The 27,022-nt window shown below is 45.2% G+C and overlaps 1 protein-coding gene across 7 annotated transcripts in view; it reads right to left on the reverse strand.

Annotated features, from left to right (window-relative positions):
- Nucleotides 1-20,242: 20,242 nt before the first annotated feature.
- The window catches only part of PHRF1 (PHD and ring finger domains 1), a 75,114-nt gene continuing 68,334 nt past the window's right edge, over nucleotides 20,243-27,022 (reverse strand). For 6 of the 7 annotated variants that reach the window (XM_073554409.1, XM_073554406.1, XM_073554408.1 and 3 more), the window contains exons 15-20: nucleotides 26,411-26,672; nucleotides 25,606-25,949; nucleotides 24,156-24,336; nucleotides 22,994-23,043; nucleotides 21,786-21,914; nucleotides 20,243-20,915 (exon numbers count right to left, since the gene is read on the reverse strand). In XM_073554409.1, coding sequence (XP_073410510.1) covers nucleotides 20,766-20,915; nucleotides 21,786-21,914; nucleotides 22,994-23,043; nucleotides 24,156-24,336; nucleotides 25,606-25,949; nucleotides 26,411-26,672 — 1,116 coding nt within the window. In that variant the 3' untranslated portion in view covers nucleotides 20,243-20,765. The remainder of the gene's footprint in view (nucleotides 20,916-21,785; nucleotides 21,915-22,993; nucleotides 23,044-24,155; nucleotides 24,337-25,605; nucleotides 25,950-26,410; nucleotides 26,673-27,022) is intronic. The other variant, XM_073554411.1, reaches the window with a different exon arrangement.

Consider the following 27,022-nt stretch of genomic DNA (forward strand, 5'->3'; position numbering starts at 1 on the left):
GCTCATATAGTATATAGAAAGGCTATGTGGGTCACATACCATGTATGGAGAGGCTATGTGGGGGCTCACACTGTATAAGGAAGACTATGTGGATCCCCACATTGTATATAGGAGGCTATTTGGGGGGCTCATACCTTATATAGGAGGCTATGTGAGTCCTAATACTGTGTATAGGAGACTATCTGGGCTCATACTGTACTGTATATAGGAGGATATGTGAGTCCTCACACTGTATATAGGAGGCTATGTGGGGTTCACACTGTATATAGGAGGCTATGTGAGTCCTCATACTGTATATAGGAGGCTATGTGGGGCTCATACTGTATATAGGAGGCTATGTGAGTCCTCACACTGTATATAGGAGGCTATGTGGGGTTCACACTGTATATAGGAGGCTATGTGAGTCCTCATACTGTATATAGGAGGCTATGTGGGGCTCATACTGTATATAGGAGGCTATGTGAGTCCTCACACTGTATATAGGAGGCTATGTGGGGTTCACACTGTATATAGGAGGCTATGTGAGTCCTCATACTGTATATAGGCTATGTGGGGCTCATACTGTATATAGGAGGCTATGTGAGTCCTCACACTGTATATAGGAGGTTATGTGGGGTTCACACTGTATATAGGAGGCCATGTGAGTCCTCATACTGTATATAGGCTATGTGGGGCTCATACTGTATATAGGCTATGTGAGTCCTCACACTGTATATAGGAGGCTATGTGGGGTTCACACTGTATATAGGAGGCTATGTGAGTCCTCATACTGTATATAGGCTATGTGGGGCTCATACTGTATATAGGAGGCTATGTGAGTCCTCACACTGTATATAGGAGGCTATGTGGGGTTCACACTGTATATAGGAGGCAATGAGTCCTCATACTGTATATAGGCTATGTGGGGCTCATACTGTATATAGGAGGCTATGTGAGTCCTCACACTGTATATAGGAGGCTATGTGGGGCTCACACTGTATATAGGAGGCTATGTGAGTCCTCACAATGTATATAGGCTATGTGGGGCTCACACTGTATATAGGACACTATTTGAGGGCTCATATTTTTATATAGAGAGACTATGCGGGGGTTCACACTGTATATAGTGTCCTAGTGTCGTATATAATGGTCACATGCTATCCTGTATATAAAATCTGATGTGTATAATCATAATATATCATATTCCAGTACAGACGAACAAATAGATTTGCAGGACACTGGTCAAACAGTCTCATTAGTAGTCCGTGGCCACCAGATCAAAGCCTTGCGAGCCTCCTCCTACCTGCCAACATCTATGACTCCTATTGATTTATAGTCCTTGCGTGATGTAATCTTTGCGGCATGACGCATACATGACATTGTGCCTGGCTACAAATCAAAGACAGATAATAACAACACAAACCTAAATAAAATAGTTTAGGGAAAGGAGGATCCGTTGGAAGAAAAAATTATTAAAACATTACATTTTGATTCATATTTTTTAAAAATATTATTACAAATCCAAGCAGAAAAAACCGCAAAAGTGATACGTTGTTGATGGCATACTAAATATATCTTATTTAGGATCAACATCACAAGCAAACATTTTTTGAGGGTATATAACAGAGTGACCCAAAAAAAAATTCCCACTTCAGGATTTATATACCAGTAAGTCAACAGCTTTCCCTTATAAAGTGCATGTGCTTATTTATAAAGTGCATGTGCTTATTTAGAAAGCTTTAGACATGGTCATTATGTTGCTGAAGCAAAGGGGTATCTATAAGGTGCAATGCAGAAAGGAGGTCTCTCTATACTTACAAAGTGCCAGCGTGCTTGAGAGATGGATAATGATGTGTCACCACCCCGGACGACGCCATTTCGCCAAATGCTTTCTCAACAGGGGCGTTGAATTACCGGCTGGGCTGTTACCTTTTTATAGCCCAAATGTAAAAAGGGGCAGAGTTACAACTTAAAACCCAAAAGTATATATAAGCTGTGCCAATAGCGGTGTAGTGACTGAGTACAAACGAGAGAGAGGAAAGGGTATCAGAATAACTATAATGGGCAGATATCTATTTTGGCCATATGTTGGGAATTGTGCCAATGTAAATTTTGTGTGTCTGAAGCAGATATATTCTAATAAATTGTAAACAATAGAATGACTCAATAAAGCATCAGAATAATTATACTGGCCAGTATATTATTGTGCAAATTCAATTTAAAGTCTGTGGAGCCAAGCAAATGCTACCAATAGAGTGTGAGCCATACGACTAAATAAAACATGAAATGCAGAAAAATAAAAATATCTCAAATTTGAATAAATAAAAGGGGAGGGGTTGTAAAAGAGTGAAGCCAAGAAAAGAAGTAAATGTGTATGTGTAAATCTCATATATCACTCAATGTCATACTGCCAAAAAAGGCTAAAGATGGATGAATCAATTAATATGGAGATAACAAATATGAATATAAAAGAGAAGAAACCAAAATATAAAATGTGAGTGAAGAAAACTATATCTACAAATATTAATGAAATGATGTAATGATATCGGAATAATCAATGGATAGGTTTGTAAAAGTGTACATGCCTATTATCAGAAAAAGGGAAGAAGGAAGGGACTGCCGAAGGGTTGATTGCTATAAATGACAGCAAGATACACAGCTCTGTCAAAAATTAAGAAACCACTGCAAAATTTTCAGTTTCTCTGATTTTTCATTTTATAGGTATATTTTTTAAGTAAAATTTACATTGCTGTTTTATGCTATAAACTGCTGACAGGTCTCCGAAATGTAAAGCTAAAAATTTTGTTTTTATTTGCAGCAAATGAGAAATAGACAATATTAAAAAAGAAATAGTGCTTTCAGACCTCAAATAATGCAAAGAAAACAAGTCCTTACTCATGTAGAAACAACAATACTAATGTTTTAACTCGGGAAGAGTTCAGAAATCAGTATTTTGTGGAATAACCATGATCTTTAATCACAGCTTTCATGCATCTTGTCACGCTTTCCACCAGTCTTTCACACTGCTTTTAGGTGACCTTATGCCACTCCTGGTACAAAAATGTAAGCAGTTCTCTGTTTGATGGCTTGTTACTGTCCATCTTCCACTTGATTACATTCCAGAGGTTTTCAATGGGGTTCAGGTCTGGAGATTGGGCTGCCCATGACAGGGATTGATGTGGTGGACCTTCATCCACACATTGATTGACCAAGCTGTGTGGCATGGCGCATTGTCATGCTGGAAAAACCAGTCCTCAGAGTTGGGGAACATTGCCTGAGCAGAAGGAATCAACTGTTTTTCCAGGATAATTTTGTATGTGGCTTGATTCATATGTCCTTCGCAAAGATTAACCTGCCCAATTCCAGCCTTGCTGAATCATCCCCAGATCATCACCGATCCACCACCAAATTTCACAGTGTGTGCAAGACACTGTGGCTTGTACGCCTCTCCAGGTCTCTGTCTAACCATTAGATGACCAGGTGTTGGGCCAAGATGAAAACTAGACTCATCAGAGAAGATTACCTTACTCCAGTCCTCTATGGTCCAATCCTTATGGTCTTTGGCAAACTTCAGCCTGGCTCTCCTTTGCTTCTCATTGATGAAAGGCTTTTTTCTACCTTTACATGACTTGAGCCCTGCCTCTAGGAGCCTGTTACGAACTGTTCTTGCCATGCGCTTCACCCCAGTTGCCATTTCTTTTGTACGTCACTTGATGTCATCCTGCGGTTGCTGAGTGACATTCGAATGATGATGGTCAGCACCATCAGTGGAGAGTTGCTATTGCTCTCTGGCAGTCTGTAGCTTTCTTGTCCCCAATGTCTGCTGCTTGACCTTGTTGTAATGGACTGCCATCTTCGAAATTTTAAGGATGGAGGCAACATGACGCTCACTGTATCCCTCTGCTAGTAAAGCCAGAATTGAGTCATTCTTTTCCTCACTCAACTTTTCTTTTCAACTCCTTTGACATGGTTAAAAGTTATTTTTTCATTCCTATTACTTTTGGGATATTACTAGCACTTGGTTTGCCATCCAGCTTGTCTTATTGCAAGAGGATTGTGAAGACCACAGCAGTCTTTTTTATACTTTCCCTCGTTAAATAAGATTTGTTTCTGGTGATCGCCTAATCAGCACATTAAGTAGAATGAGGTGTACTCTGGTTGGAATTCAACTGACACTGGAATGGAAAGGCTGTCAGACATGTAGAGATGGTGATTTTTAGAAAACTGCAGTGGTCTCTTAATTTTTGCCAGAGCTGTATATATAAGGCCAGGAATTATTATTATATGAAGAAAGGGGATTGCTTTTGACTATGATTACCGTATATTTATTACAACAAAAATACCTATAGCTTGAATTAAATCTCTGGCATATGTCAATGAATCATCTAAGTTCATATGGATCTCCAAAATATGAATGACGATGTCCAAATGACCCGAAAAAGGGAGTTTTTACCAATATCTTCTTAGATATTGTCTTTCTTATTGTCCAGAAAAGAATTTGTTCTTAAATTTGTCCCTTTATTCAGTTGTAATTGTTTTTGTCAGAGTTCAGCATGCAACCCAAATGAAAGCCACCTTCTGATGATAAGCCATCACTAAAGCAGGCACCAGAGATCCAAAGCGGCCGATTGGACACAACATCCCCATCCACACAAGGGCAGGTAAGAAATAATAATAATAAATTTTATTTCTATAGCGCCGACATATTCCGCAGCACTTTACATTTCAGAGGGGACTTGTACAGACAATAGACATTACAGCATAACAATAATCACATAGATTATAACAGATACCAAGAGGAATGAGGGCCCTGCTCGCAAGCTTACAGTCTATGAGGAAAGAGGTAGACACGAAAGGGGGGCAGTAACAGTTGCCCTGATTGTGTAGACCAGCCATAATGTTAAGTGTGTAACAGTACAGACACAGAGGGCTAATGGATGCATAAAGCATGTGGGAACATGATGCGGGGAACTGGTTATGGTAAAACTTGGCTGTGCCACATAAGGATAGATTAGGTTAATGTGTTGAGGCGATAGGCCAGTCTGAATAAATGAGTTTTCAGGGCACGCTTAAATCAAAGAAAGCCATTCATCATAGGAGGATCCACCATTGAAGGAACACACGGACCAACTCCCCGGACCCAAGCCAAACCAATAAGATACTATAGAAGTGAACAATTAAAAACAGAATTAAGAACTAGTGAATGAATGCTTTTTTTTTTGTCACTCTGTTATATATACCCTCAAAAAATGTTTGCTTGTGACGTTGATCTTAAATAGGATATATTTAGTATGCCAACAATAATATATCACTTTTGCTATTCTTTCTGCTTGGATTTTTAATATTTTTTTTAAAAAGTATGAATTAAAATTTAATGTTTTAAAATAATTTTTTTGCAACGGATCCTACGTTCCCTAAATTATTTTATTTAGGGTTGTGTTGTTACTATATGGTTATTTACAGGAAATTCTTGCCTCAAAAACAAGCTATTTAAGACTGTCTTTATAAATCAAAGGTAGAGAAAGAATGCCGTCATGTAGGAGACTGTCACAAGGGTCGTATCCAGAAGCCACTAAATATTCATCTGACCAGTGGACCGCGGTTCTTCAAATTAAGTTGTTCGTCTTTATATAGCAGTCATATATTCTATGTATACTGTGAGCACAGACATCAGACGGTACACAGGATAATTACTGACTGGTACATCATATACTATAATGCTTGATCAAGTATGTATGAAAAAACACAAAATAAAAACTCATAGGTATCTATCTGGCAGACCTGTATCTGAGTGACCACCTTTACTTGACTATGTTATTTTAGGAGTGTAGAAAAGCACAGAATACCTTGCATTACTACACTTCTAAAAATGTAAATCCGCCTTAAAAATGGTAGGACATAAGCATAATAGGTACTATGTCGGACCACTAAAAAAAACCCTCGTCTGAACTGGTGCAAGCGTTGTCGGGTTTTTCACGGGCAGCAGTTGTGTTAATATAGCCTATGAAGCAGCTGGAAATAAACATGGTAAAGATGCTGCGCTACTCATGGGTCACTGCTGTGCTTTTGCCCACCAGGCTAAAATTTTGCTAGCCCCTGACTAGGAGCCAGGTTTAGACTATAGGGTGGACAGTTAAGCTCCATGAAGTCACATTTCCCGACATAAGATTGTGATGTGAAAGATTTCTGGCTACCGACAACTTCTCACGTAATGCCTTCATTGCTGAACCATAGGTGTCTCCAATAATTGTTGTCTTGTATGGCATAAATTAAAGTAATAAAACTCCTTCTGAGTCCCCCCCCAAAAAATACTGCTACTGGTCTGAGGATCACGGTGATGGACCTATCTTTCATCACCCATTCGAGAATAGAAGTTGCGTGTGTGAGGAGCTGGTCACTTACTTAAGACTATTGGACCAATGGACAATAGAGCAGAGTCCACGGCTCTAAGGGATGCAGACTTTTTCCAGGACATAGCACCGGTTACATCAACCTTATTGTGTTTGATTAGAGATTTGCTTGCTGATCAGTTCCACCTTGGGAATCGATGTTTCCATTCAATGACGGTAAGCAGAGGAAGACGTGCGGGCTAGATCTTATGCATACATAAGGCCAGACCTAAGATTGGTATCAGGTAAGGCAGTCATTCCATAACTCTCGACAGTGTGTCAGGGGCCTCAAGCCATTGTTCTCCCAGTCACTACTCCCATTTTGTGGATGGGGATAGTACACCAAGTAGAGCAGTCACCACAGGGGGTCTCAACTAGTTTCAGATGATGGGACTCAGCCTGAGGAAAATACATACACCAATTAACGGGGGGGGGGGGGGGGTGTTTCCCTAGGGCCGGCTCAATTTTCTTGGGGTATTTAGGACACTGATGAGGAAATAGAGGGGTGGTTGCAGGCTAGTGGGGTATACATGTGCTACGGTAGTGATATCTGTTGTTTGGAGGAACATAGGATGTGACTGCAGACAGTACCAGCAGGAGATACCAAAAGCTGTGTGCCAATCAAAGGTTGGGAGAAAGTGCGTATCACCTGAACTGGGTCAGTGGAGCTACCGCTCCCGGGTTGGAACTCTTGGACTGAGGGCATTGCATTTTGGCCATCTACCCAGAATTGCTGTGAGACCGTGGAAGTAAAGAATAAAAAAATAGTTGCATTGTTGTCCTGCCTAAGTTATTAATACAACCCACAGCCTCAGATCCTCACAGCATGTATTTTCTCTAAGCATGTCTAAATTCTCTTGGCTAAATTGCTGGCGACACATTTTTTTTAATCAGGCGTCAACATTTGTGGCACCCACCCGGGAACTGACCTTTAACATCAAAACATCATGAATAATACAGGAAACTATGCAAGTCAAAATGCCTTACTCATGAGCTAAACCACTGGCCAGACTATCTTAAAAAATCATGACCTCCACTTTATGGCATATTTCCTTTGAAAATGCTGTGACAGGTCAACCTGAACGGGTGTCACCTTAAATTGATTCCCTATCCCATTTAAACTGCTTGTTCAAAAACTTTACTTGGAGTAGGAAGATGTATAATCACCATATACAGCAATCATACTTGTTTTCTTCCTTTGTAAGGAATTTAATCACGGAACAAAATTTCAAATCCCTCAGGTTGTAGAGCCGCACTGTACTGCACTTGCCATCCTGTCACTTCCAGTGCTTTTATTAGACAACTTCTACAGTGTCTGTTGCATGTCCAGATGGGTCTCAAGTTGCGCAGAAAAGCTCAACTCTCTAGCACTGAGAGAACATGTAGACAACTTGTTCAACAGCCGTCATATATAGTTGATTCTTTCCCAACGTGCAGAGGATTTTCTTCCAGTTTCTTCGATATGTAGTCATCCACCACTGAAAGGGAATGTGTAATTAGGAAATGATCCATTGGTTAAAAATCAGGCTTTTATAGTGAAGGTATTTTTTGGTAACTTTTTGTTTCCATCACCATCTGTAAATATATATATTGTATCCTTATCTTTCGGTAAATGTACAATACAATGTATTTTGTATTAAAGCATCTAATGAGCGTGTGTACAAATGTAATTGTGTGAAGGTAGAGGGGCTAGCTGTGACATTGCCTATGGTCGACATTTGTGGCACCCCCTGGGAAATGACCTTTGACATCATCAAAACATGGTACTGGAAACCGTGCAAACTGAAATGCTTAGCTCAGGAGCTATAACATTGACTTTGACCAGACAATCTTCCATGATCATGGTCTCCATTTTACAGCACATTTCCATTGAAGCTGCTTCGATAGCTCACTAAGAACATGGGTCATATTCAATTGATACCCTCGTCCCATCTGAACTGCTTGGCCCAAAACTTTACTGGGTAGTAGGAAGGTGCCTCATCCCCTTATAGATACTATAGTCATTCTTTTCTTCCTTTGTAATGAATTTAGGCACAGAACGAAGCTCCAATTCCCTCACTTTCTTTGTAGAGCCGCACTGTACTGCACTGGTCATCTTGTTCAGTACGGTGGTCGGGAACCTCCATACCAATATTAACAGATTAACCTTGTATCTGCAGATTAATAGCATTATCCAACATGATAGGTTCCCTTAAAATACATTTAAACACAAAAAAAGATGGATTTTTGGTTCTTACCGTAAAATCTCTTTCTTGGAGCCTTCATTGGGGGACACAGAATACCATGGGTGTATGCTGCTGCTGCTAGGAGGCTGGCACTATGCAAAAACAAGAAAATTAGCTCCTCCCCGGCAGTATACACCCACCGACCGGCACCAAGCACCTCAGTTGGTGAAAAAGCAGTAGGAGAAGCAACGAGAAAAACTCGAACCATATGTACCAACCCAACAAGGGACTCTAAGACCCAACACGGTACAACTGAAACAGGGAGGGTGCTGTGTCCCCCAATGAAGGCTCCAAGAAAGAGATTTTACGGTAAGAACCAAAAATCCATCTTTCTTTATCGCCTTATTGGGGGACACAGAATACCATGGGACGTCCCAAAGCAGTCCCAAGGGTGGGAACAGCAAAAAGGAACGAAAGTAACTGAAAGGCTCAGGTCGGCCGGTGAGCCACCGCCGCCTGCAGAACCTTCCTACCAACCACAGCATCAGACGAAGCCTGGGTATGAACCCTGTAGAACCTCGTGAAGGTGTGCAAAGATGACCAGGTTGCAGCCTTGCAAATTTGCATGGCCGAGGCCTGGTGACGAGCAGCCCACGAAGCCGCCACAGCCCGGGTGGAATGAGCTCTTACTCCCGGAGGGGGCCGCTTTTCCTGAAGACGATACGCTTCCAGAATGGTAGAACGAATCCAGCGAGCGATCGTGGATTTGGAAGCCGGAAGGCCCTTCTGGCGACCTTCAGAAATGATCAGCAAGGAATCGGACAGACGAAGGGAAGAGGTCCTGGCAAGATAGACACGCAGGGCTCTAACTACGTCCAGTTTGTGGAGAGACTTCTCAAGAGGATGAGATGGAGCAGGACAAAAAGAAGGAAGGAGGATATCCTCATTGATATGGAAAGCGGAAACCACCTTTGGAAGAAAAGAAGGAACGGGCCTGAGGACGGCTTTGTCCTGATGGAGAATGAGGTAAGGGGAACGACATGACAAGGCCGCCAATTCAGAAACTCTTCTGATGGATGAAATGGCGATCAAAAAGGTGACCTTCCAAGAGAGAAGGGACAAAGGAATGTCCTGGAGAGGCTCGAACGGCGCCTTCTGGAGCGCGCTAAGGACGAGGTTGAGATCCCACGGGTCTATTGGCGAACGATGAGGAGGAGCCACGTGGGAAACCCCTTGTAGAAAGGTCTTGACCTGTGATAGAGAAGCTAGCTCTCTTTGGAAGAGGATAGAGAGAGCGGAAACCTGGCCCTTGAGCGTACTGAGGGACAGACCCGCGTCTAACCCAGCCTGAAGAAACCCCAGGATAGACGGGACAGAAAGACATTGGGAAGACTCTTTTATCATCGCACCAACGGAAAAAAGCCTTCCAGTACCTATAGTAAATGCGGGAAGAGGCTGGTTTCCTGGCTCTGATCATAGTTTGAATAACCTGACTGGACAGACCTGATTCCTTCAGAATTGCGGTCTCAACGGCCATGCCGTCAAATTCAGAGACTGAGAATTCTCGTGGTAAAGGAGGCCTTGCGAGAGAAGGTCTGGACGGTCCGGAAGCCTCCAGGGAACGTCCGCGAGCATGTTGACCAGTTCCGCGTACCAAGGCCGTCTTGGCCAATCTGGAGCGACTAGAATTACTGGTACGCCTTCCGATATTATCTTTTTGACCACCCGAGGGATCAATGCCAGAGGCGGGAACAGATACGGAAGTTGAAACTGGGACCACGGAGTCACCAGTGCGTCGCATGCGACGGCTAGAGGGTCCCTGGACCTGGCTACGAACTGCGGCACCTTGTGGTTCATCCGAGATGCCATGAGATCGACATCCGGGGTGCCCCAACGGTCGCATATCTGAGAGAAAACCGCGGGGTGCAGGGACCATTCGCCGGACGCTAGGCCCTGGCGACTCAGAAAGTCGGCTGCCCAATTTTCCAACGCGCGTTTCGCGTCAGCTTCCTCGGGGGGCAGTTTGCCATTCACAGATTTTGATCATGGGTTTTTATATCAGCGGCTAAACATGCGGTATGGGGGATTTCATCTCACACATGGGCATTTGTGCAATTATATGGATGGGTGCAATTTTGTTTGATATTGATTGCCTTATATATATGTGCACCTATTCCTCCAGAGTTACTTTGAGTACATACACTCACTGGCCACTTTATTAGGTACACCATGCTAGTAAGGGGTTGGACCCCCTTTTGCCTTCAGAACTGCCTCAATTCTTCGTGGCAGAGATTCAACAAGGTGCTGGAAGCATTCCTCAGAGATTTTGGACCATATTGACATGATGGCATCACACAGTTGGCGCAGATTTGTCGGCTGCACATCCCTGATGCGAATCTCCCGTTCCACCACATCCCAAAGATGCTCTATTGGATTGAGATCTGGTGACTGAGGAGGCCATTTGAGTACAGTAAACTCATTGTCATGTTCAAGAAACCAATCTGAGATGATTCGAGCTTTATGACATGGCGCATTATCCTGCTGAAAGTAGCCATCAGATGTTGGGTACATTGTGGTCATAAAGGGATGGACATGGTCAGCAACAATACTCAGGTAGGCTGTGGCGTTGCAACGATGCTCAATTGGTACCAAGGGGCCCAAAGAGTGCCCAGAAAAAATTCCCCACACCATGACACCACCACCACCAGCCTGAACCGTTGATACAAGGCAGGATGGATCCATGCTTTCATGTTGTTTACGCCAAAATCTGACCCTACCATCCGAATGTCGCAGCGGAAATCGAGACTCATCAGACCAGGCAACGTTTTTCCAATCTTCTACTGTCCAATTTCGATGAGCTTGTGCAAATTGTAGCCTCAGTTTCCTGTTCTTAGCTGAGAGGAGTGGTACCCAGTGTGGTCTTCTGCTGCTGTAGCCCATCTGCCTCAAAGTTCGACGCACTGTGCGTTCAGAGATGCTCTTCTGCCTACCTTGGTTGTAACGGGTGGCAATTTGAGTCACTGTTGCCTTTCTATCAGCTCGAACCAGTCTGCCCATTCTCCTCTGACCTCTGGCATCAACATGGCATTTCCGGCCACAGAACTGCCGCTCACTGGATTTTTTTTCTTTTTCGGACCATTCTCTGTAAACCCTAGAGATGGTTGTGCGTGAAAATCCCAGTAGATCAGCAGTTTCTGAAATTCTCAGACCAGCCCTTCTGGCACCAACAATCATGCCACGTTCAAAGGCACTCAAATCACCTTTCTTCCCCATACTGATGCTCGGTTTGAACTGCAGGAGATTGTCTTGACCATGTCTACATGCCTAAATGCACTGAGTTGCCGCCATGTGATTGGCTGATTAGAAATTAAGTCTTAACAAACAGTTGGACAGGTGTACCTAATAAAGTGGCCAGTGAGTGTATATGTGCTTTGGATGGCTATCATGTAACATACTATAACTCTTGCTGCTACAATTTTTGCTGCTATTTTGAATGAAGATAATTAGGTATCATGCATTTTGTCTGCACATGGCACTTTATTTCATACCTTTTGTAACCCATATGGTGGTTGTTTTATCTCAATTTGAGAGAGGTTACAGTTGCAACATTGCACATATTATTTGTAGCTTTATATATATATTTTTTTGGCTAATCTTTTCTCTCAATCTTTGAGATCTACAACCGCTGTTTGCGAACTTGCGCTTATATTGCCTATTGTTAATTATGGGTTACATTTAGCATCTCTATTGTAAACATGTTTTTCTTCATTCCTGCCCATACATATATATATTTGTGTATATCTACAGGGTGGTGGTCACACCTGTTTGTTTCTTCTCTTTGTATATGCTATATTAGCTTAATAAAATTTATTGCATTTATTCCTTTGGTATGTGCCTTTTTCTTTTCTTTTTGGGTATTTATGTTATTTAAGAAGGGCGAAATTTAGCGACCGTTTTTTGGACTCTGAAAGCAGAAACAGCTGGAGGGGGCGAAGGTGAAACTGCACAAAGGGCACTGCTTCCATGGAGGCCACCATCTTCCCCAGGACCTTCATGCAGAACCGAATGGGAATGGGAGCAGGCCTCTTGAGAGTTCTGATGCCCTTGGACAGAGTAGTAAATTTTTCCTTTGGAAGAAAAACACGGGCTAGCTCCGTGTCGAATTCCATACCCAGAAAGGTCAGACGCTGGGTGGGAATCAGAATGGACTTCTCCTTGTTGACCAGCCAACCTAGACGGCTGAGAGTGTCCAGGGTTATCTGAAGGCTCCGGAGACAGTCCTGGCGAGACGAACCCTTGATCAAAAGATCGTCTAGATAAGGGATGATGAGGATCCCTCTGGAGCGAAGGATGGCCATGACGGTCGCCATCACCTTCGTGAAAACCCGGGGCGCTGAAGCTAGGCCGAAAGGGAGAGCTGTGAACTGAAAGTGGTCTCCCTGAAACGCAAATCGAAGATACTTCTGATGTTGCACACATATTGGAATGTGCAGATAGGCATCCCGAATGTCCACCGAGCAGAGAAATTCCCCGGGCTCCATGGAAGCAATCACCGACCGAAGAGACTCCATCCTGAAATGAAGAATCTTCACGTGGCGATTGAGCAATTTGAGGTCCAGAATAGGACGAAGAGAGCCGTCTTTCTTCGGGACTACAAAGAGATTGGAGTAGAACCCGGAAAACCGTTCGTCTGAGGGAACGGGAACAATGACTCCGGCGGAAAGAAGGGAGGAAATGGCCTGCAGAAAACCCGGAACCTGGGCCCGCTGTCGCGGAGGCCGAGACCGGAAAAACCGTCTGTTCGGGAGTGAAGCAAATTCGATTTTGTAACCGGATGCGACGAGTTCTCTGACCCAAGCGTCGTCTACAACGGACAGCCAAGCATCCGCGAAAAAGGAAAGTCTGCCGCCCACCCTGGAAGAAATTCCAGGTGGGGGTGACCCGTCACTTAGACGAAAATCTGCCGGAATTGGCTCCTGCAGATCTGGAATATTGTCCTCTAGATCTCCAGCGAGGAGCGGGTTTGTAGGAAAGTTTCCTCTGATCCCGCTCCCTGGTGGCAGGCGGCCGATCCTGTTGAGTGGCTCTCTCCTTGGCAGAGAAGGGACGAAAGGGCCTGAATGGTCGAAACCCCCTTTTGTTGAAGGGACGTTTTGGTCGAGACTGGGGAAGCGAAGTACTTTTACCTCCAGTGGCATCGGAAATTATCTGATCCAGCTTTGCTCCAAAGAGCCTAGAGCCATGGAATGGCAGATTAGTAAGCGACTTTTTCGAAGTAGTGTCCGCATTCCATGACTTTAGCCAAAGGACTCGGCGTACAGCTACTATGTTGCTGTTAGCCCTTGCTACGCAGCGGGCCGCGTCCAAGGAGGCGGCCAAAAGGTATTTTCCCGCCTGGTTAATCTGATCTGCAAGATCTGCCAATTCGTCTCGAGGAGCTGACGCTAAGATGCCTCTGCGAAGAATTTTTGCCCAAGCGGAAATGACCTTCGCCACCCAGGCGGATGCGAAAATAGGGCAGAGAGAGGCGCCAGATGCCTCAAAGATAGACCTAGCCAGAGATTCAATCTGCCTGTCAGTAGGATCTTTGAGCGATGCCCCGTCTGGCAGAGAGAGCACCGTTTTAGAGGCTATCCGGGATACTGGAGGATCTACCTCTGGAGCCTTGGACCACTTTGAGAGCAGTTCTGCGTCAAAGGGGTACAGAACGTCCAAATACTTGCGGCCTGAGAAACGTTGCTCAGGGCGCTCCCAGTGTTTGGATAAGGTAGTATCGAAATCGTTGTGATTGGGAAAGGTTCGGGACGGAGGTCTGGCTCGTCTAAGGAGAACCGAGCTTTCCTGAGCCGGAGCCTCATCCTGTTTAAGTTTTAGTGTTTGGAAGATAGCTGCAATAAGACTATCGACCATGTCCCGCGTTTTAGAAACGCTGTTCCCCTCTGAGCTAGCTTCCGAATGAGAATCATCGCCTGACTGAAGGCTGTCATCCGAGGAAGGAGGAGGCCTGGGAGCGGAAGGGCCCTGCGAGCTCGAAGACGAAGTAGACAGAGCCCGCTTCCTAGAAGTCCTTCCCTGTCTGTCTCTCTGAAGGCCGCGGTCAGGTGCGGACGACTCACCCCGAGAGGTGGTCGGGGCAGAGGTGGCTGAGGTAATCGTTCTAAGACCTGGACCAGCGACTGTGATACTTTTGTCAAGTCAGAAACAGACTGTGACATTGTAACGGCCCACTCCGGGGGGAGAGAGGAGGGAAGAGCGCCCTCCGCCCGGGACTCTGTGCGTTCCTGAGATGCTGACATAATGGAAGGACTGCAGGGGGGGCAGAATGGGGACGACTGACCCGATGCCCACTTCTTATTACAGCGCGCACAGGCGTAATAGGTAGCGGTGGGCCTGAAGCAGAGATCCCCTGAAGGGTTGGGCATAAGTCAACTGCACTGAATGGCCGCAGAAATTAGGGAATAACTGCCGAGGAGAGCCAATCCCTGTCCCAGAGCCGAGCCTACCGAGATTCTGTGCGAGCAGCAGAAGAAACGCCGAAGTGTCCCCCAAGCAGCGCAGAAAGGTAGTGAAAACCCAGGAAAACCTTGTGCTGGAAGATGGGGGCGGAGCTTAGCGGCTGCGCCGTGATTGGCTAACGGCGACGGAGAGGGCATGGCAGAAAGGGGAGGCTGGCATCTCAAAGAGAAAGAAGCCCTGTGATGGGCTAGAAAAGGCGCGCTGAAAAGAGCGCGCTCAGGAAGGGAGGAGGGAGCAGAGAAATTCCCCTCGCTGAGGGGAAAGTGAAAGTAAAAGTGACGGCGCCGCAGCCCCATGCCTACCCCGACATACCGCGCTCAGGAAGCAATATGACAGCGGTCCCCTGCTTGCGACGCTGCTGCGGTGAGTGAAGGGATCCCCAGAGTCTCCCTGACTAGAAAAGGGGGAGGGAAGGGACGCAAACAGCTGTGTGAGCGCGCGGCAGGCAGAAAGGGCGGGAGATTCAAAAACTGTGGACATGTAATCCCAAGGTCCAACTTCTCCCATGCACTGAAGCCTATGCGGGGCCGGAGGGAACGTACAGGCACTTACCTGACGTCCCTGAAGAGGATGACCACAGGGGCCCACGGGGAAACGGCAGGCCGCTGGGGGGAAGGGAGTCCTCTGTACCCGCATCCTGCAGAAGACGGCTTGAACCACCTGCGATCGCCGTCTTCCTCTCAGCCCTGTCCCGAGAGAGGGGTGAGGAGGGGGATTCGGCAAGGACCAGCCACCTGTCCACAACCCTTATCACCGGAAGGTGATATGGAAAAGTCCTGCCTGCGGTACTGAGAGTTGCGATGTGGGTGACACCACACTGCTCGCTCAGCCGCATGATATAGGAAATCAGGGTGATAAGTATACCCTGTTTCCCAACGGAAAAAACCTAAAAGAAAAAAGAAGAAAGGATTAAAAAGTTCAAACTAAACCCTGAAAGGAAAAATTGGATTAATAACTGCGGATCTGGGGAGATCCCGGTCCGCCTCCTACAGACAATAAGCACAAACTGAGGTGCTTGGTGCCTGTCGGTGGGTGTATACTGCCGGGGAGGAGCTAATTTTCTTGTTTTTGCATAGTGTCAGCCTCCTAGCAGCAGCAGCATACACCCATGGTATTCTGTGTCCCCCAATAAGGCGATAAAGAAATGTGATTTTCTGATAAGTCTAATAATGCCTTGATGTTTGTAACAGGCTTCCTTTCCTGCACAACTACTTTATGAACAAATCTCTTAATCTGTTGACCCTCACTGAAACCTAGATTCAGGATTCTGACACTGACTCCCCTGCTGCCAGTTCCTACAGTTGCTTACAATTCTCTCACTCCCCGAGACCCACAAAGACTTGGTGGTGGAGTCGGCATACTCCTGTCCCCACAATGCACTTTCCAGGTCATCCCACCAGTTCCATCACTCTCATTCCCTACTTTTGAGGTCCACACCATCAGGCTCTTTCGTCCCCTCTCCCTCAGAGTAGCGGTCATATAACGGCCCCCAGGCTCACCCACCCACTTCCTTGACCACTTTTCTGCCTGGCTGCCGCACTTCATGTCCTCAGAGCTACCAACTCTTATCCTGGGAGACTTCAACATCCCCATTAACAGCCCTACTTCCGCATCTGCATCCCAGCTTCTATCACTAACCACCTCTCTAGGCCTCTCACAGCTTTCAACCTCTGAGACACACAAGGACGGTAACACCCTTGATCTGGTCTTTGTCCGGCTCTGTTCAATCTCCCACCTAAATAACTCACCGCTTCCACTCTCTGACCACAACATTCTCTCCTTCACGCTCACAAATCCTCGCCCACCCCAGCTCACTCCTACCTACCACACAGTCAGAAATCTACAAGCCATTGACCCTCAGACACTTTCAGACTCCCTTCACTCATCACTGTCCCCAATCTCCTCTTTTTCCTGTCCTGATCTGGCTGTTCAGCACTACGACGACACTCTTAGAAGCATCCTTGACCAAGTAGCTCCCCTCACCCTCAGAACCTCCAAGCACAGAGTAAAACAGCTCTGGCTCACATCGCAAACTCAACTTCTCCAGCGATGCTCTAGGAGTGCTGAACGCATATGGAGAAAAACCCGCACACCAGAAGGCTTCATCCACTTCAAATTTATGTAAAGAACCTTTAACGCTGCCCTTCACCTCGCCAAACAGACCTACTTCACCACCAGCCAACAACCCCAAGAAACTTTTCAACACTTTTCACTCCCTCCTCAGGCCAAAAGCACAAGCCCCAATCACAGACATTTGTGCTGATGACCTGGCCTTCACAGAAAAAATAGATAATATCCGTCAGGAAATCTGCTCCCAACCACCAAGTGCTGTGACTCCCATCCCTAACTGCATCTCCCCTGGCTCACTTTCCACATTTGATCCCATCACAGAAGAAGTCTCCAGACTCCTCTCTTCTTCTCGTCCGACCACATGCACTACCGACCCCTTTCCCTCACATCTCCAGTCGTCACAACGCACCTAACTGCAATCTTTAATCTCTCCCTCTCCTCGGGCATTTTCCCATCCTCCTTCAAACATGCCATTGTTACTCCATTACTAAAGAAACCCACTCTCGACCCATCCTGCACAAACAACTACAGACCAGTCTCCAATCTCCCCTTCATCTCTAAACTTTTGGAGCACCTAGTTTACTCCCGGCTTACCCGTTACCCCTCCACTCACTCCCTTCTAGACCCGTCACAGTCCGGCTTCCGCCCCCTACATTCGACTGAAACTGCACTCAACAAAGTGACCAATGACCTTCTGACAGCAAAATGTAATGGTGACCACTCTCTGCAGCTTTTGACACTGTTGACCACCATCTCCTACTCACTAGGCTCCAATCACTAGGCATTAAGGACACTGCTCTCTCCTGGTTCTCTTCCTATCTCTCTGACCACTTCTTCAGTGTTTTGTTCTCTGGCTCCACGTCATCTCCTCTTCCTCTCGCTGTCGGGGTACCTCAGAGCTCAGTCCTTGGCCCCCTTCTCTTCTCTCTCTACATGGCCCCAGTTGGACAGACCATCAGCAGATTTGGCTTTCAGTACCATCTTTATGCTGATGACACACAACTATACACGTCATTCCCCGACCTTACCCCTGCGGTACTACTGTCTGTCCGCAGTCTCCATCATCATGTCCGCTCTTTATCTGAAACTCAACCTCTCCAAAACTGAACTTCTGCTCCCGCCATCAACTAACCTCCCTAAATCTGACATTTTTCTCTCCGTGGGTGGCACTATAATAACATCCCGGCAGCAGGCACGCTGTCTGGGTGTTATGTTTGACACCAATCTCTCCTTCACATCCCATATACAATCTCTTGCCCGCTCTTGCCGCTTACACCTAAAGAACATCTCTAGAATCCGCCCTTTTCTCACCATGGAAACAACAAAAACCCTCACTGTAGCACTGATCCACTCCCGCTTGGATTACTGCAAAGCTCTATTAATTGGCCTCCCCGTTACTCGACTATCCGCTCTCCAGTCCATCCTTAATGCAGCAGCCAGGGTCATCTATCTGGCTAATCGGTACTCGGACACGTCCGCTCTTCACCAGTCCTTACACTGGCTGCCCATTCATTATAGGATCCAATTCAAAGTTCTTGTTCTCACCCACAAAGCTCTCCACAGTGCAGCACTCCCCTACATCTCCTCCCTCATTTCTGTCTATCGGCCTAGCCGATCTCTGTGCTCTGCAAACAACTTTCACTAACCTCTGCACTAATCCGTACCTCCCACTCCCGACTCCAAAGACTTCTCCGGCGCTGCGCCAATCCTCTGGAATGCTCTACCCCAAGAAATTAGGACTATCCACAATTTGCATAGTTTTAGGCGCTCCCTCAAAACACATTTGTTCAGAGCGGCTTATCACGTTCACTAATCAAAGTCATTCTATGTGTAAGTGTGTGTGTATAGCCCATTCACTAGCTCCATCCATCCCTCACTCCCTCAAGATGGCTGGACCATCATTGTAAATACACCATTGTAAATACACACCTGTACTTTGTATCTCCCCCACCTCATTGTAGATTGTAAGCTCTCACGAGCAGGGGCATCTTATATTGCTTTAATTATTGTATTGTTAACGTTGTTACTTATGACTTGTGTTTTGAAACTGTAAGGCTATGTGCCCACGGTGTGTGTTAAAACGCACACCAAAAACTGGACTCCTTCCCAGAAATCGCGCGTTTTTTTCCCGCGCGCTTTCACTGCGATTTTACCGCGATTATGATCGCGATTTTGTCGCGATTTTCGTGTGCGATATTCAAGCACTTTCCAAGCGATTTGAAGCATCGCTTGGAAAGTGACTGACAGGTTGGTCACACTCGTCAAACATAGTGTTTGACAAGTGTGACCAGCTTTTTACTATTGAGGCCGCCTATGCGGCATCAATAGTAGAAGACAGAATGTTAAAATGCTAAAAAAAAAATCGGGGTATATTTACCTTCCGGCGTCCCGCGCTGCATTCCCGGGACACAGCGTTCCCAGTAATGCCTTGCGAGACCTGTGATGACGTAGTCTCGCGTTGCTATAGCGATCTCGCGAGACCGCTGGAGTCACGCGAGACTACGTCATCACTGGACCGTGCCGCAAGGCATTACTGGGAACGCTTAGGCCGGGAATGCAGCGCGGGACGCCGGAAGGTAAATATACCCCGATTTTTTATTTTTTATTTTTTTTTTTTACAGGGGTATGGTACCCAGGGCCTGGAGGACAGTCTCCTCTCCTCCACACCGTGGGTACCAACCGCACATGAGACGCTTAACTTCCCGCATGGTGGGCATAGCCACATGCAGGAAGTAAGCGATTCTCATGCATTCCCATGGGTGCGGAATCGCGGCAATTCTTTGCGATTCCGCACAAAAGAATGAGCATGCTGCGATTTTTTCCACTGAGTGATTCCGCCGCGGAAAAAAGCGCAGCATTAGCACAGCATGTGCGGAATGACATAGGAATGCATGGGGGCGTTCTGTACACGATTTTTAAACGTTTTTGCGCCGAAAATCGCGGCTTAAAAATCGCTACGTGGGCACACAGCCTTAAACTGTAAAGTGCTGCGGAATATGACTGGACAATCTTTTTAAGCACAGGGTTGTATTCCACAGTTTCTCAAAAGAAGCTCAAGACTCGGAAATAACCTTAAAACAAAGAAAAATCTTATTAAAAATCATAAATTTGCCTTATACACAGTTCATTGTCAAAGGACTAATCTTTATTCCAGAATATATCCTTTCATCGCTCTCATTATTAAAGGCTGGGTCTTCACCTCTGTTCCGTGCCAATAAAAAGTATACCCACAGAAAAAAAAAAAAAGTTTCTTACAAATGTATCTAGTCATTTTTCTGTGTATACTTTAGAAACGAAAACTACAGAGGGATATAACCACAACTGTCAGCAATAATCCCAAAGTCTTACGGAGATGATGTTACTGTATTGTCCTCCATGTTTCTAGCAAGGACCCTTGTGAAATGAAAGCTGGCAGACTGGTTTGCGGTATATGGCAATATGGTTCAAAACTGGCAAACAAACAAAAAGAAACCCAAGACCAAGTTTAGAAGAATAAATCAGGCATTTTCCATCTTGAAAAATGAAAATTATCTCCTCTCTATGATACATTTTTTATCCACTGAGTGGGGGAAGGAGTGTGACCAGACGACCTCCGATTTACGATGTTTACTTAAGTCCGTTATGCTGCGATTTCGCGAAAGACTATTTATATGGGCGACTCGCGGCCTAAGTCATGATCTTCGAACACTCCCGATTTCTTCTGCTTATTCCTGATGTGTTTGTACTTATCCACGTAGCCTTTCACCAAGTTCACGACTTTCACTGGATTTATTTCCCCGCTCTTGCTGTGACAAATCTGAAACAGATTAAAAGGGAGCAATATCAAATATACAGGACATATGCATTGCATGGGTGCAGGTCACAGCTAAATTATGTAATGTTTACCCATTTGCCCCCACTATGGACGTCCTGTACCCATATTATCCCCGCACCATACAGGTACAGCATAGTGCGCCAAGGACTGATCCATGTACATACATTTATAGCACAGTGTACGGGGTTAAGAAAAAAAAAAATCCTTAGCGGTTTATACTTTTATATTGATATCTTGTGTACGGGATTGTCTTTAAAGGGAAACTGTAAGCAAGTTGTTGCTATGTAATCAGACAGCAGCATGACATAGGGATGAAGACATTGACTCCAGTAATGTGTCACTTAGTTTACTGGGTGTAGCAGTTGTGACAGAATCAGTTTTCCCTGCTGCAGATCTAGCAGAGCTCAGAATGTTGAGCTGTGTATAACCCCGCCTGCACCACTGATTGGCAGCTCTGTGTACACTGACAGAAAGCTACCAATCAATGCTGGGGGCGTGGTTGGACCAGGAGGCACAAAACACATAGTCCTGTAGTGATAATCGCCTGCTGATAAAACGCTACGGTTTATTGAAAAACCAAAACACAGCCTACCAAGTGAGACATCGCTGGAATCAGGGTCTCTACATCATGCACCTCATTTTACATAGCAAAAACCTGCCAACAAGATTCCCATTAATATTTTAAAATAGCATTTACATATATATTGGCTCTCCTGAAAGAAGTTCTCTGGTTGTTGGGAAACTAGAACTCCCAGCATGTTGGAAGTTGCGAACATTCAGCTGCTGTTAAAGCGATGACTAATCACAACCAACCCTGTCCAGGCATACTGACATCTTTGTTTCCAAACCCACCTTCTGCACAGCTTTGCGGAGGATCTCTTTATATTCATCCTTTGTGATTTCTCTCTTCTGGTAAAATGGTTTTATGGCCAGTTTGACCTCCTCCACTGCTCTTTCCTGCACGTAAAGCTTCTTCATGTACTGAGAAAACCAAAGCAGATGTGTTAAGATGGAGAATAACAGCAATAGTAGCAACCGGCATAGGTATTCCCTATAAAGGATAAATAGATAACACCAGCATGAAAATATCAATTATAATGCTAGAAATAAATGCCTTGTAATTCCTTTGTAGGGTATCTCCTAAACTGGAGAGTCCTAAAAATAATGAAATAATACAGTATATGGATAAGCGAATTACACATTACACCAACAGGAGCTACATCCATAGACCAGAATATGGAGTAGGTCTTCCATTAGCAGATAAAGCCGCTCCCGTTCTTCTAGGAAGGATCTACAAGAGTTGGAGGCGTCTGTGGGAATTTTACACCATTAATCCAGAAGAGCATTTGTGAGGTCAGGTACTGATGTTGGGGAGAGGGCCGGGTTCAGTGTCTGCGCTCTAGATCATCCATCCCAAGAGTGTTGGCTGAAGCTGAGGTCAGGGCTCTGCACATCCAGACCAAAATCCCCCAATAATGTCTGTATGGACATTGAAAAAAAACTCCTGTCCCTTATGAAAACGCCACAACTGCTCTGAGTTTCCGATATTGCCTGCAGTGCTAACATCACGCCAACAGCACTGCAGCCAATCAGCGCGCTCAGAGACTCGTACCATGCACACAGGCCGAGCCTCTGAACTCAGTGATAGGCTGCAGCATGACTTCAGCACAGCGCCACGGCGGCGACTCGGTGCTGGACCCGGGGACGGTAAGTACAGCGCAATTTTTTGCTCTTTTTCAAGCAAACAGCGCTTGTGGACAGTGGTTTGCTAAAAATGGTAAGCCATGTAATGACCTAAGCCAACCACTCCAAAAATCACCCCCATAGCATAATCCCACCAAACTTTACAGCTGACACAATGCAGTCAGACGGGTAACATCCACCAAATCCAGACTCGTCCATCCTACACTGGATACTTTTGTCCATATGGTGCATGTACAGGTGATACAGAAGATGTGGCAATATTGTAGAAGGAAACATCAATAATAAAATGTGTGTCGAGAATAAAACTTTAAAAAGGACACTGGGACATGTACTTCCTATATGTATCTCCATATTACCTCTTCGTTCTTTCCTTTTTCTTCTTTTTTTGGTTTTGATTTTCCTTTACCTATGGGTAAAAAAAACCCACAAATATAAGACACAGAAAATATACATGCTCTACATCTACCAGTTCTCTGAATGTTTTACAGAGCTCAACATGCAGAAAACTGGTTGATCTGCAGAAGATAAAATAGCGGTTTTATAAAAACGACATCAAGCAGCTCAATAAGTGACTCATCACTAGAATCAAGGTCACTGTCCCTACATCAAGCTGCTCATTGATGGGGTAGCAAAAATCTAGTGACATATTCCCTTTAAAGAGTTATTTCATTTTATAAATCAGTAGTACACATGAAATTGAGCACGTATGTGACAGATCTTATCAGAGGAATCGGCTTCTTTCTCCTCCTGGACTGATCATTCACTCTCAATTCATGGGTAAAATCTGTTTTTAGTTTCCAATTACTGAGATAGGAAATGACAGTTGGTTCTTCTGCAAGTTCTTCTGATACGACCATTACAGATCTCCATGGAACTTCATGAGCACCAACTGTCCTCTCCCATCTACTTAACGAGAAATTTGCATTCAATGAAGACAAATTTTACCAGTGAATTAAGAATGTTGAGAACAAATGACCAGTCCAGGAGGAAAAAGCAAATTCCTCTGATAAATTACAAAGTTTCTTATTTCCTCATGTACTATTGATTTATGAAGGGTTAGGGTACCGTTACACCTAGCGACTCACCAGCGATCCCGACCAGCGATATGACGCGGTCAGGATCGCTGGTGAATTGCTGGGTGGTCGCTAGTGAGCTGCCACACAGGCAGATCTCAGCAGCGACATCGCAGGGGACGGGGATCGCTACTTACCTGTCAGACGCGGCGATCCTGCGTCCTCCCACCCGGCTCCACGCGTCGCTCGTCGTCACAGCAGGAAGCGCCGCAGGAAGTGGACGACGAGGAATAGTCCAGGAGCTTCTCGCGCGATCAGCGATTACCAGCGGGGGAGCCGGTCGGAGGTAAGTATCACATGCAGCGATATCGCTAGCAATATCGCTGCAACGTCACAAAATCGGTGACATTACAGCGATATTGCTAGCGATATCGCAGTGTGAAACGGGGGCTTAACTCTTAAAGTCATGAAAGTAAGGCTATAACTTAATTGTACGGGCTCTCACCTGTGCTTGCTGCCTGAATCTTGGGTTCATTTGCTGTCGCTAGACTGCCAGGTTTTGGTGTTTGGCTGGGCATGTTTCGGCTGCTCAGAATTATACAGGGAACTGTGGGTTCACTCGTGGGGGCATACGGGGGAAAGACCGGTGGAAGAGGTAATGGAGGCAAGGTCTGTGGGAACACCTGCTGAAGAAAATTGTGATATCTTGTTAAAAAAAAAATATACATCCATATTCATCCTCTAATATGCAAATTGCCTCTTCATAGAGGAAGAGGACCAGAATTCTAGTGCCACCTACTGGAGGTAACAATCCTAAAAGTCAATATTCACCCTTTACCCACCCTTGTCACTTGACTTAAGGCCCTTTTACATTTAGCGATGCACCAGCGATCCGACCCGGTCAGGATCGCTGGTGCATCGCTAAATGATCGCTAGTGAGCTTTCACACAGAAAGATCTCACAGCGATGCAGCAGCGAAGCAGCGCACGATACTCACCTTTCACGCACAGCGATCCTGACGTCCTCCCGCCCGCCTCCACGCGTCGCTTGTTGTCACAGCAGGAAGCCCAGCAGGAAGCTGACGACGAGAAATGGAGCCGGACATTCTCGCGCGATCAGCGATAACCAGCGGGGGAGCCGGTTGGAGGCAAGTATCACACATAGCGATATTGTTATAACGTCACAAAATTGGTGACGTTATAGCGATATCGCTATGTGTAAAACCCCCTTTAGCCAAACCAGACACTATTTGCAGACATGTGTTTTGGGGTTTTTAACCCTCCTCAGTGCAAAGCAAGAAATCGGATTTGACTGTATAAGTGGCTTCTGACTGGGGTCTTAAGGTGTAACATCTTTCCTTGTGGAGAGAGACATGCCTGGCATGCCAGGGTAAGGAAACTTATAGGCCATACAATGCTCCTTTGGGAAATTCAATATGCTAATTGCCTCTTTAGAGTGGAAGAGGACGAGAACGTGCAGAGAATGACATGCCAGTGTAAAGCATGTTAATGGGTCGATACTGACTTTTAGGACTGTTACTTCCAAAAGTTGGCACCAGAGTTTACGTCCTCTTGCTCTCTAAAGAGGCAATTAGCATTTGCATGGCCTATAAGTCTCCTTACACTGGCATGTCAGGCAGGTCTCTCTCCACAAGGAGAGATGTTACCCCTTAGACCCAAGTCAGAGGCCTCTCATACAGCTAAATCAGAATGCTTGCTTTGCTCTGAAGAGAGTTGAACCCTCCAAAACACTTCTGCAAATAGAGTATTTGGTTTGGCTTCTTTTCTAAGTCATGCGGCAAGGCTCGTTAAAGGGTTGATGGTGACTTTTAGGATTGCCATTTCCAATATTATTTTTACCTAAAGCAAGACAAATGTTTAAAATATGAATTCATGGAAGCCCCCTTTAAAGAAAAAAGTCAAGCTTAAAACCTACTGTAACAAGCAGACAAATACCTTCACACCCAGGACATTTTGCACCTGAACAGGTGTATCCGTGGCAAGCCATGGGATCGAACTTGTGTCCTTCACTTGTCTTTCCAGGGCGATGTGTCTGCCCACAGCTACGGGTTTGTCTGCAGGTTTATCCAGGACGCTATTTTGTGCTCCATTCCCTATATTCCATAACCCTTGACTCACTGATTGGAGCACAGATCCCTGCAAGGATGTATCCAGGGTGCTCCAGTCAAGAGGGCTGGAAGTGTCACTTGAAGGATCTGTTTTGTGATCGGTAACTTGATTAGCTGTAAACTTGGGCGAGGCTGCACAATCCTCCAATGGTGCATCACAGGAAGGGGAAGCTTTCATAGAAACAAACATAGTATATTAGAAATAACAGAATGTATATACAAGTAACAAAAATATACAGCAACGGAAAATAAAATATATAGGAAATGGTGATGTGACTCCATCCTCTTACAACAACAATGATCAACCGGATCTCAGGCTCTTCTAGTATGAAAAAGTAAAAACTAGCCAAAGTCACCCTATAGCAAAGTAGATATCTAAAATAAATCACTTTCAGAGGTAAAGATTGGGATAAAAACCTGCCCAAGTAGAATGGATACTTGTTGTCTCATTGCAATCAAATAATACATGGGATCGAGTGCACCTGGTTAGGCTTTGGCCGTGCTAGTTTGGGGTTGATTGAACCTTGATCCATCATAAGGGTCCAATATGTAAGAAGGGTACAAATTTTTCAAAGTGAAGCAAAGTGGTATGAACAAAATAAAACCTGACAAGCCGGGGTTCGGGTACTTACACACAGATTCCTCCGCAGCGGTGTTCTTAGGAGGATTTTTATGAAGGCTCCAAGTCACTCTCTTTATCTGGGGCTTGCCTTTTGGGATAGAAGAAGGCGAGTCTTCCTTAAGGCCATCGGACTTGCTAACTTCAAGATTGGAGAACTTATTTTTCGTGGTCTTTTCATCAATATGGTTTCCTGCTCTCCTATTGCCCGAATTTTCATTATCTTGTAGAAAAGGTATGACTGACTTTATTGAGAAGTTCATTACATTGGTCTCCTAGAATATTTAAAAAGTACAAATTCAGATGAGATGGCCAATAATCCACAAAACATCAAACAAAACACTTATAGGGGTTTCCTCAACATGATGAATGGGTACTATTGGAAAATGCTTGTAAAAAGTAAGCAACTTTGCAATTTCCCTCTTATTAAAAATCCTCTCTCTCAAAAATGGACAGGATTTTTAATTTATTAGTGTACTGCACGTTGCCTGGCTTACCGGCCACTGCTGAAGTCTATCAGAGGTGGTCGGTTTCTTAGGCAAGATACAGTGTAGCGCATGCAATGCCCTGCTCTGATGCGGTCTGGGATCTGGACAGTTTTAGTGTCTTCTCTGATGCTGCAGAG

The sequence above is a fragment of the Dendrobates tinctorius genome, unplaced genomic scaffold, assembly GCF_039654945.1.
Source record: "Dendrobates tinctorius isolate UK_male_01 unplaced genomic scaffold, ASM3965494v1 ptg000211l, whole genome shotgun sequence".
NCBI lineage: Eukaryota > Metazoa > Chordata > Amphibia > Anura > Dendrobatidae > Dendrobates > Dendrobates tinctorius.